The sequence below is a fragment of the Chaetodon auriga genome, chromosome 16 (genome assembly GCF_051107435.1).
Source record: "Chaetodon auriga isolate fChaAug3 chromosome 16, fChaAug3.hap1, whole genome shotgun sequence".
NCBI classification, from domain to species: Eukaryota; Metazoa; Chordata; class Actinopteri; order Chaetodontiformes; family Chaetodontidae; genus Chaetodon; species Chaetodon auriga.
The window spans coordinates 16,588,360-16,600,000 of record NC_135089.1 but is presented as its reverse complement, the minus strand read 5'-3'; the positions used below and the strand labels follow the sequence as shown (position 1 = coordinate 16,600,000).

Genomic DNA, 11,641 nt, shown 5'->3' with positions numbered 1-11,641 from the left:
TGTCAAAGATGATTGCTCGGAGGGGCCGAATGTGTTCGAGCGGGGTGAACGAGAGACGTCCGTAAAAGAGCAGAAGCCAAAGAAAAAGAAAATACATCCGACACAGGACATTTAGAGGTTGAAAACGCTGCAGCCAAAATAATTGAATTATGTTCATGATCTAATCAGTGCTGGCAGCTGCAGACTGACTATCAGTGCCATGACCTTGATGCATCTTGAGCTGACTGCAATGTTTACAACCCTGAAAACACCTTAAAAAGAAATAAAAAAAAAAAGGAAAAATCCACCCTCTGGGACTCCTGCACTGCTCATACATCAGCTTGTCTTGTTCAGTGCAGCCATGGAGCCACTTTGTGATCAAGTGTTTACTTTTCTTTGTTACCCTTTTTTTTTCTTCCAAAACAAAAAAGGTGTCCCATGCTACCCAGACGCCTGATTCCTGCGGCCGTGCTGGGCCTCCGTCGAGGCTGCTGTCAGGTGGAGAAACTCTCCCCGTGCTGCTGTTCAACCTCGGTGCAAAATGGGCAAACAACAAAAGGCGAGATGACATCAACAGCAGCTCTGTTTCGTAGTGTTTTCAGGGTGGATTTTTCCTTTAAGATAAGGAACTCGACGATGAAAATGGGAAGTGCTTTTAATAGTACAAGATTCCTTCCTCTCTCTTAAAGCCTGAGTCTCTGAGGGAGTCAGAAGTTTTAGTTGCACGCGGACAGCTTGCCTGGCCGAGTTGGGATTGTCAAGGGGAATTGAAGGGGTTAAATTAAAGGAGGGCAGACTTTCAGCGTTTTCCTTTCTTAAGTGCTTTCTGTTGGACAGCAATGGAGGGAGTCTATACCTCTGTCTTTCTGTGCATCTCTGTCTCTCTCTGTCTGTCGCTCCTGCTGTTCTGTAGATACATTTATATGACTGTAACATGACTGTAACATCACCACGGCAACATCATAATCACAACGTCACATCACCGGTCGGTGTGTGTGTGTGTGTGTGTGTGTGTGTGTGTGTCTCTGTGTGTGCGTGTGTGTGTTCTCTGAAACGGGGCCTCTCTCCTGGATCATTCACAGTTCATTAAAGCTTCTCGACTGTTTACCTCTTTAGAAAAAAGTACTCTGACATAAATCTATTACATGAAAATAAAACACTCATATTTTCCTCTATATAACTGGGCGTGTATTACGTGGAGGTGAGTATTTACACGTGTCTGTGCATGTGTGAGTGTACGTACGTGTTTCTCAGGGGGATATTTACATGTAAAAGGAGACCGAGGCGCTCGTGTGCGCTCAGAGGCTTCCTCATGAGCACGGCGAGCGGAGCGGTACGTGTTAATGGAGTCTGTGTGTGCAAAGGTTTCAAGAGACTTGTTCCTTTTAATACTGTCTATAGTGTCTCCCGTCTCTGTAGTAGAAGCTGTTCGCGACAGTCCGTTTGAAGTGTATCATGGTGTCGAAGCGGTTGAGTTCACTGAGTCGCGGCTGTGAAAGATCCATCATGAATGAAGATCAGTGATTAGACTCGGAGAGACCTCGCACTGGGTTAGGTCGGGTCATGTTTTGGATTCAGCAACTCGTGGCGAGCCTCTGTGTTTGTTTAGCAGATGACTGGGACTCCGTCGGTGTTGAAGATCATGCCGGTGGTGGGTTCGTAGGTGCCGGCCAGGTAGTAGAGGTCCTCACTGTCGGCGTAGCGGCGCGTGTGGGTCATCTGCTCATATTCCTCCACGCTTACGACCAGGCACTTATGGCTGACCGTCTGCACGTCGTTCTCGTCGCTGTGAGACGACTGGTAGAGGGCGCGCTGTGACAAAAACAGAGCTTTTTACTACAGGACAACGCTGCAGATGAAATAGCTGCTTCTTCTCTAACCAGCTAACTAAAGATAACTGATGGCTAAACACACTGCAGCAGCATTTTCAGCCTGAGGATCAGAGCTGAAAAACAGGTAAAATAATCAACTCTCTTCTCACCTCCATGAAGTCTTTCCTCTGGATGGAAGAGTGCAGAGCTGCTGGCAAAGACTGGCCACACATCTGATCCCAGTTCTGCGGAGGAAAAAAGTCTTCAGCTTCAAACTAATCATACAAAACAGCGTATTCGGTCTGACATGTGTTTCTTTAACTTAACAGCTATGAATGAATCACACATACAATACTAAAAAGGTCATGATCAGCCTTCTCATAACGTGTTTTCTTCAGAACTCCTACCTTCTTGTCAGTGAGTTTCTTGCCAGGGTTTGTCTCCTCTGGATGATAGAACCAGTTGACCCTGACCACCATGTTGCTGCCCCATGACTCCCACATGCTCTGGATGCGGCCGATGAAGGGCAGGTTGGGCCGGCCGGCGGACAGGAACACGGCGCAGTCACCGATGCGGATCATCTCTCGACCTCGCACGATGGCCTTGTAGAAGAGCTTCTTAGCCTTGCCCTTCATACCGCGTCTCTGGAGGGGGGTTAAAAGAGGACAGGCTGGTCATGAAGTGAAATTGAAGGATATTTGGACGAACGCAGTCAGTGTTTCTCACAATTTGACCTTCAATCTCTCTACTTCTGAGGGTTTTTTTCCTCACCTGAGTGGGTTTCCCAAACCACTTCCAGAGCTGTCTGGCTGGAAGGAAAGCAGAAATTTTGGGCCTGTTCTCCACACTGGGAAGCCTCTGACGTTTAGCCAGCTCCTTGGTTGTGGGAAGGTGGACCCCCTCTCTCCGCTTTGGTCTCCCCACCTTCCCCTCCCCTCCGCTGGGCTTTGGCTTTGGTGGACGACCCCTTTGCCCGGAGCCCTTCCCGGTGGCGGGTTTAGCAGGTTTAGCGGGAGCCGAAGCAGCAGGAGCGGGAGAGGTTGAAGGAGAGGGAGATTCTGAGGGAGGAGACAGCTCCTCTTCCTCCACTTTTACCTCAGCCTCCTTCTTCACCTCCTCTTCTTCCTCTTCTTCACGTTTCATTTCTTCTTTCAGTTTATCCTGCACTGGAGGCGGGGACACGGGGCCTGGTGGAGGCGTGGGGGTCCTCTCTTCATCTGAGCTGCAGGAGGAGTCATCAGTGGATGAAGAGGACGACGAAGAGGATGATGATGAAGAGGATGAGGAGGAACCAGAGCAGGATGAAGAGGAGGAAGAGCAGCTTGAGGTGCATTTCTTCTTTTTCTTCAGCTTCCCTTTCTGTCCCTCTTCCTCGGACTCTGAGCTGCTGCTGCTCTGAGATTCTTCTTTCATCTTTCTCTCCTCTCTTTTCTCCATCTCCTTTCTCTCCTCTCTTTTCTCCATCTCCTTTCTCTCCTCTCTTTTCTCCATCTCCTTCCTCTCCTCTTTTTTACCTTTCTCCTCTCGAGTGTCCATCTCCTGTCCTCTACCAGCACTTCCACGACTCTCCGCTCCCTTCTCCTTTGCCATCATCTGTGCTTTGTAGGTAGAGTCTTTCTCTGTCGGGCCAGTCTCTCTATCTGGAGCTCTGGGCTTAGCCTTCAGCGGTTTCTGATTGGCTGTGGCTGTGGCGATGGGGGTGTGATCTCGTCTGACGCCCCGACCCTCTAGCAACATCAGAGCCTTGGTTTTCTTGGTCTTGGGGGAGGTGACGCCTTCGTGGTCAAGCTTCACGAGGGGCTCTGCAGACAGGGGCTTGCGCCTCATCACTGAGCCCACGTCACTTTGCCCCGAGCTGAGCTTAGGTTTGGAGATGGGGCTGGGTCTGGAGCTGGAGGGGAGCTGGTCGGACGGCATCTTCAGTTTGGGTCTGGGGGCAGATGATGATGACAGCGAAGATGCTGATGATGAAGGTCTGGGGGTCAGTGAAGACCCAGGTTTGCCTGTTGACATCCTGGAGATGGGGCTGGGTGTGAGTCCGGAGCTGAGGCTGGGTCTGCTGTGATGGTCTGAGGAGGATTTGGTTTTGGGTGTGGAAGCGGAAGTGGGCCTGGGCGTGGACGGAGCACTTGGCTTAGGTCCAGTAGATGATGTTGCCATACTGGGCCTGGACATTGGTCTGTTGGTGGTGGGACTGACACTGCTGCTGCTGTCTCTGTCTCTGTGCTGGTTGTTGTACGAGCTGAGGTTGGGCTCGCTGTACAGATCCACGGTCAGGACCTTCCCGTAGGTGGAGGGGTAGAGGGAGGGGGGGAGAGCGCGGGCTGGTTTAGGAGCAGGAGGCTGGGCTGAGCTGGCCTTCCTGGGCACCGGGCTGGGGAGGGTGGGGCTACTTGCGGGTGATGTGGTGGAGCTCTTGCGACCTGGTTTGCCCTGGGTTACCATTGTCGGCCGGGATGCCGGCCTGGGCTTCTCTTGAGCCGCCTTCTGGACAGAGGAGAGCCTGTCCTGTGTCAGCTTAGCTGGAGCCTGGGGTTTTTCAACAGGCTGGGTGGAGGAAGATGGAGGATCAGCTTTCTCCCGGCCATCTGAGTTCACAGAGGTCTCTGAAAAAAACAAAAGAAAAACAAGAAGAAAAAAAAACCCTTTAACAAGTCTGCCTCACTGTAAATGGGTTTCCACTGGACATGCTGACGTTTTCATTGTGTGGCTTCATGATTTTTGTGGTCTGCAGCCTCATGTGCTGAGAGCGGCAGACAAATGAGCAAAGAAACAATTCTGAGATGAAAACATCGCCTTTAAGAACTGCTTACCCAGGAGAAACAATGCCAGCATCAGCAAATCAGACAACATGCCATATAATACAGCCAGAGTAATAGACTGTGAGCTCTACAGAACAACAAAGCTGTTTGAGCACATTCATTTAACTGACATCAGAGATGACAGCTGTGGTCAAACATGAGATGTTTGATGAAAGATCTGTCTGAGCTTTGAGCTATTTTTGTTGGTTCTGCTGTTTTAAAAAGACTCATCAAAAGACGAACGTGACAAAAGCATTTTGGATTTTTGCCCATTAATGGTCTGTGTGATAAATGTGTTAAAATAGGGACACAAACAAACTGCATGCTACTTTTATTATTATTAAATGACATTAAATGACACTCGAAACACACTGCACTTCCATGATGAACACTGAGTGCGTGTGAGGTCCATCTCTTCTTTATGGGACACATTTGGCTCCAGTAGACGTCCTCTACTGGTCCCATGGAATGAAAAGGCAGCATGTCTCAAATAACGGCACAAGTGATGGCAGTACTTAATGTACAGCTCGCAAGTTTTATTTTAAGCACCCCCTCCATTATTCTTACCCCTCATGTGAAACATTACATTTTCTTTCTTCCATAATGCCAGTTGGACACTTCTGGTCGATCATTTCTGTGTTTCTCCCGACCGTTTCACTGATACATTAGAGTCGAGCAGAATTAGACTCAGAGGATGTAATCTATTAGTAAGATAAGCAGCGGGTTGGCAATAACAATTAGTGGGTAATGATGATACTAAACTCAAGCTTCCAGTCCCAACGGATCGACAAAAGACAACGGACGGGAGCTTTTATTGTTCCTGGGGAAGCAGTTCGATTGGCTCACCTGGTTTGGGTTTGGGTTTGCGTCCAGGTTTCCCTTTGATCTTAGGAGCCGTCTCCTCCGGCTTTGTTGCCACCTCTTTGCCCTCTTTGCTGCATTTGCGGACTCGCCTCCTGGAGCAGCTGGCCACGAGCAGGGCAGGCGACGGCTCAGCGCCTGGACAGAGAGCCACGGTTAACCTGCGTCTCACGCTTTCATCACGACTGTCCGCTACCTGCAGCGTTTCAACCTCTAAACTCATCCAAGACGATCATCTATTTTGGACAGCACTGTGAGTTCTAGAGTGTGTGCGCCTTGCAGTGTTCCCTCCCTCATAAAGCATCAACAAGTTGGAAGCACCTCGCTTGCAAAAGGAAAAATATTGATACCAGCTTCTGATGTGCATAAATCAACAAACGCGCCCACAGAGGAAAAGACTGTAATGTTATGAGGTGTTTTGAGCTCTGTGCTCAGTAAATATTTTCATTTTTCTAAGCAACATGCTTCACGGTGTCAGAAGCTCCGTTTTCCTCACTCTGTTTGATGTGGACACTCGTGGAGCCCGGACCAAGCTGTAGGAACAACTATATACATACACACATGCATTCATGACATAAAAGTGCTCTTTGAAGAGAGAACCTGCAGCAGGAAAATGTTTGACTGTGACGTTGCTGTTGCAGAACTGTCCACCAACTCTTTGTGTGTGTGTGTGTGTGTGTGTGTGTGTGTGTGTGTGTGTGTGCTCACAGTGGATCTTGTAGTCTGGAGGCAGCAGTCTGATGTGGGAGAGGGGGATGCGGCCAGTGTCGCCGTCGTCAAACTCCACTGTGATAAGATCATCATTCTCGTCAATATCTGAACTTCCTGTTAGGAAAAAAAAAGATCCACATGTAAGCAGCATTTAGTTTAAAAACACCGGTTTGTTTAACTGTGATTGTTCATTGCAGTAAAGCTCACTGATTTGAATTGAACCCAGACCAGTAATGTAGCCATCACCATCCGGCTCTTCAAAGTAATGAACTCTGCTGCATTGCACACTGAAGGCTCTGTTAAGATCTTTTACATTTGTTTGTGCTGCCAGCTACAATTAAATTGCCCATGTAAGTGGATTATGAATCAAATCATGTAAGTGGTGGGTGTGTGTGTGTGTTCGCGTGCTGTCGCTGTACCATTGACAACAGTGCCGGGGTAGAGGCAGCGGTACTGCTGGCTCCAGTAGGCAGCGATGCGGGTGCCCTCTGGGAGGTAGCGCACAGAGGGAGGCTTCACGTCGATGATCTGCACGTACACAACAAAGAACTTTCTTATGTCAACACAACAAAGCATCACACCTTTTATATCATTTCACAGGACGGATCTTTGCACATGCATTACATGTCTCATGAATCTTCAGAAATGGAGAGATGAGGAGCACTGAGGCGCCCATAAACATACAGGAGCCATGTGTGAATCGGTTTACTCACAGCCTCCTGCAGCAGTTGTTCCAAGCAGTAGATGTGTGGTCGGTTCCCTCTCTCCCCCTCCACCACCACGCTGTATCTGCAGGGAGGAAATGTGGGAAAAGGCTCAGTGAGACAGCACTGCGTCTTCTATCTCGACTCTGCCTGCTTTCATGTGTAGCAGGCAGGGGAATTGGTAGTCTTTTGCTAACTAACACTATCAGACTTTGGCTCAGACTATCATGTTGTCCAGAGCGGAGCATGGCCAATCCCCTCCGGAATATTAATCCCATCTGAACGGGGCTTTACTGTTTGTTTTCCTTTACTTAAACCACTCTGGATTTCAGTGTCGGCGAGATGATCAAAAAGAGAGCGTTTTACGTACTTGTGTTTGTGTGAAAGCAAGTTTGTGCATGTTTGAAGGAACAGTTACGCTAAGAGTTAGATGGGAAGATCAATACCACGCTCATGTTTGTTCAGTAAATATGAGGTTAGAGCCAGCAAAGCTCACTAATTATTAACGTTAAATCTCCCTTGTTTAATCAGTGGTAAAGCAACAATTGAGTCAGGCTAGTTGTTTCCACCTGCTTCCAGTCTTTATGCTAAGCTAAGACAACCGGCTGCAGGCTTTAGCTTTATATTGAGGGCACAAACATGAGAGTGGTACCAATCTCTTTGTTTGACTCTCAGCAAGAAAGCAAATAATATTGTTGTATTTCCCAACATGACAGACAGTCTCCCTGCCTGCATGTGTGAGACGTGCAGTGACCAGTTCAAATCCTTCTCTCTGTGTTGTGCATATGTAAAATCTTTGTAAGCTTTGTAACAGGTCACTGTGGTTTGGACATGCAGATGCTGTCTTGCAGTGTTTTCTGTGTGCAGCTGAATCAGGCGCTTCTCAAATCAAGGACAACAAACATTAGAGGGGGAAGAAAACTGGAGCACACTGATTGATTTGCAGCTTTTACTAGTGCAAACAGATGTGTGTGTGTTTCCACTATAAAAAGCTCCAAATCAGCGTGCTCTGGTCTTTTTTACCCTCTGAAGTTAAGTTCTGCCCGTGCGTACTCACATGTCAGGGGAGTGTACAGTGTTGACGTGTCCTGCGTACAGTAGTTGGTCGTCCATCGGGATCAAAACTCTGAGTCCATCCACCAGAGAATCCTTATCCAACACACACTGCACTGGAGCTGAACACAACAACACATGCAGTCAATAAGCATGTCATTATTTCCAGTGTAAGCCACATCTGGCAGCAGCAGCAGCAGTGGATGGCGTCTCTGCGTACTGACCAGGTGTGGAGGACCTCTCCGATACGCTGTTGCTGCGCGGCGGGAGGAGCTCGTCTTCGCTGAAGCTGCTGTCCTGGTTGGGCTCGAAGTCTTCATCTGCTGCCATGCTCTCCATCAGCCGGCTCACCGCTCCTCTGGAAGGCTGCAGAAACAAACACAAGGGCTTTGATTTCACAGCACTAATTATCCATCCGGATATATATTAGTTTATATTCCAAAAACCCAGATGATGATGATGAAATGATGCCGATGCTTGAGGTTAAGTTGTGGCAGCCCACCAAACTACCAGGCTGACACACCACAAATTAAGTTTTCAACGTGAAACGGCAACATATTACAACACTTATGCTGTTGAATACACAATCTTCTGTGCTGTTCCACCACCACAAAGAGCTCTGCACACACACTTTAGCTGCCTTTCGTGTTTCCAAAACAAACTCGAGTTTTGGGCTGGTGGCAGATGGAGAGCAATGCAACACTTTGGCAGAATTCACACGATACAAGAGGTTTACTTTTTTTTCTCTTGCTAACAGAACAAAACAGTGTCACTTGCAACAGAAGCTATCAGTTCAATTCTTGAGACTTGTTCATGTGTTTGCGCAACACAGCCAACTAGAGAGTAAAGTGGGTGTGTGTGAGTGTGTGTGCACATTTGCGCCTAATGATGACAATGTTCCTGTTTTGTCCTTGCCAGGATAATTAAGTTCACGTCCATAATGACTTTGCAGCTGATCCATCATCCCACTGACCTCTCTGGCCTTGGTCTTGGCTTTGGGTTGGCTCTTGCCTGACGGGCTGAGGCTCAGAGGTGCGGGGCTGTCTGTGATTGGACCGCACAGGGTGGACGGGCTCACGGGCAGAGGAGAGTCCTTCAGCTTCTTTTTCTGGGTTTCAAAAGTCACAACACACAGAGTTAAAAACATGTATATGAATGACAGCACTGAGGATCTGCTGGACAGATTTATATCTTTACACACATACACACACACACACACACACACACAGATACACACACACTGACGGTGGGATGCTGCCAGGCTGCCTGCAGTTGTCCTTTCTTGTCAGCAACATGACACAGACAGCAGGGGAGTGCTGCAGTGACTGAAGTACTGGGAAACCCTGCTGGCACTCTGACACACACACACATACACTTAAGACACATTCACACACACAGAGGTATCAAGGGAGACAAAAAGGGTGTGGGGGAACCAGAGTTTGAGGGAGGAGAACAGGAGTGAAACAGTGGCAGAAAGGGAAGATAAGCAAAGAGAGGAGGGGGAGGAGGCAGGAGCCTCTGTTTTTCAGACCCATCTCAGTTGGTGCATAAAGACTTGATGAATTATTGACGTACTTTCACCACATCTTTCCCCTCTCTGCTGGGTGGAGCAGGTTTGGGTCTGGAGGCCGGCTTCGGGGTGAGAGGCGGAGCTGAGCTGGAGGAGGAGCTCTGATTGGCAGAGGCAGGGGCTGGCACGGTCGTCTGACTGGCTGAGGTGGTGGCATCGTGGAGGAAAATCCTCTCGCTGCGCCGCCGGGTCCATCCCTCGTCCTCGCTGAAGCCTCCAACCCCAGAGCTGGTGGAGAGGTCGAAGCTGAACCGCCGTGGCGACCGCGGTGAGGGACGTGGCTTGGGAAGGGGCTTGCGTTTGACTGGCAGCGCCTCGTCTCGCTTGGTGGGGCTGGTCTGGTCGATGCGGCGGTTTGCCGGGGGCAACAGGGGGAGCTCTGGGGCGGAGCGTTTGCCGTGCAGCAGTGAAGGGAACTTCCTCAGCCGCAAGTCCGAGCCAGAGTCGGACCACTCGCACTCTGATGACCCTGATGGAGGAGAGGAGAGGCTCACATGACGTCAAAACTCTTCCTCACACATACTATGTAGAAAGGAAAAGTTCATTCCTCCCATTAACATGCAGTCAGTAATAAACTCAGGTGTTACATTCTCTGAAATCAATAACCCTGTGAATAGGACTATTGATCACCTTGAAACTAATACATAATTCAGGACTGAATCATTACATGCAGCCTGATGTGACAATTAGAAATGAATTGATATTTAACTCTGAATCAATAAAACAATCCTGGAAAAACACTCTGGCGGTGAACCTGCTCAACCACAAAAAATTACAATTATACTGTGGAACGTTGTCAAGGGAACCTGTGAAATGAGTGAAAGCAGGACAGTTTGTGCAGAGGACACGTTTGTCTCCATTTTGTTTAAACACAAGCCCGATCGCTGCTTTTCTTTTTGTTGCTAATTTCCACAAAATCCACATTCATTCAGTCCATTGGAGCAGACGTGAAGCTCAGTCACACACAGCTCATTTGTATCTGTCGTGTTGTTACCCAGAGTGCTTTGCCGGCTGCGATGTTTGCCGTCATGGAGAAGGCTTAAGGGGGTGGAGCTGACAGGCAGAGCGCTGGCCGCAAACCTGGCCAGCAGACCCAGCCCGCTCTCCTCACAGCCGCCGTCATCGTCCGAATCGGACTCGTCCTCGTTGTCGTCGTCATCCTCAGAGGTTTCTGTTTCAGAGACAAGATTTTCAGCTCAGAGATGAATGTGGCCGTGGTGCACGTCAGAGCCAAAGGTCAAACCACTTCACACTGCTTCTACTGACAAAGACTGCACCACAGAGATGATGAATTAACTAAAGAAAAACGATCAAGATGCCACTTTTCTAAGAGAAGAAAGACTTACGCCCTGTGTGAAAGGACGCAGCAGCCTGAGCCTTACATTAACACACTGTCTACAGACACACACACACACACACATTGTCCCGCGTCTTAACATGTAGGCTGCTCAGAGACAACAGTGCAGAGAGACGGACCGTCCTAACCACCGCAGCCTTCCTTCACACTAGAATGCTGTGTAAGCAAGATCCAGAAGGGAACAACTGGCATTTACCACATACATTCATGTGAGCCACACACACACACAGCTGCTGAAAGCATGTGAGCTGAAACTCTTTTTTTATTAAGAACAACTGAGAGAATGTGACAAGGAGCGAAGTGAGAAAACGCACTTTTCTCCAAACACACACACACACACACACACACACAAAGCTGTAGCATACTGCTAGTTAGCAGTGTGTTGCTGGTGGTTAGCAGTTAGGTCCCAGGCAACAGATGAGCAAGAGGAGCATCTCCTCAGGGGGTTAGAGAGTTAACAGTGAAGGTGGATGCACAGTACAAGGTCTCTTCAAAACATACCATCATTCTGTTTGTGACTCATAAATGAGCTCCAATCTGATTTTTTTTTTTTATTAAACATGAGGCTGAAAAGCAGCGTTTTGCTGCCGTCTGTGGTTGAAAATTTCAAGGCGCCTGTAACTACAGCTAGCAGTGATGTCATGGTGTACTGGAGTACACCATGACATCACTGCACCAAGGTAAGAAATGAAAGCAACGGCAAAAACAAGACTTTTTGGGGGTGTGAAGCTGCTCTTCAATCAAAACGATGATGCTTGATCTGATTTATGGAGTTTACTTAATTTAAACAAACT

At 48.5% G+C, this 11,641-nt stretch overlaps 1 protein-coding gene across 1 annotated transcript in view; it reads right to left on the bottom strand.

Annotated features, from left to right (window-relative positions):
* The window catches only part of tnrc18 (trinucleotide repeat containing 18), a 44,057-nt gene that overhangs the window by 1,979 nt on the left and 30,437 nt on the right, over positions 1-11,641 (bottom strand). The window contains exons 18-30 of the mRNA XM_076752627.1: positions 10,485-10,661; positions 9,496-9,959; positions 8,894-9,028; positions 8,145-8,286; positions 7,925-8,042; positions 6,877-6,952; positions 6,583-6,691; positions 6,161-6,277; positions 5,438-5,590; positions 2,562-4,396; positions 2,198-2,434; positions 1,961-2,035; positions 1-1,791 (exon numbers count right to left, since the gene is read on the bottom strand). The exon at positions 1-1,791 is cut by the window's left edge and continues 1,979 nt beyond it. Of these exons, the coding sequence (XP_076608742.1) occupies positions 1,585-1,791; positions 1,961-2,035; positions 2,198-2,434; positions 2,562-4,396; positions 5,438-5,590; positions 6,161-6,277; positions 6,583-6,691; positions 6,877-6,952; positions 7,925-8,042; positions 8,145-8,286; positions 8,894-9,028; positions 9,496-9,959; positions 10,485-10,661 (3,845 nt within the window). The 3' untranslated portion in view covers positions 1-1,584. The remainder of the gene's footprint in view (positions 1,792-1,960; positions 2,036-2,197; positions 2,435-2,561; positions 4,397-5,437; positions 5,591-6,160; positions 6,278-6,582; positions 6,692-6,876; positions 6,953-7,924; positions 8,043-8,144; positions 8,287-8,893; positions 9,029-9,495; positions 9,960-10,484; positions 10,662-11,641) is intronic.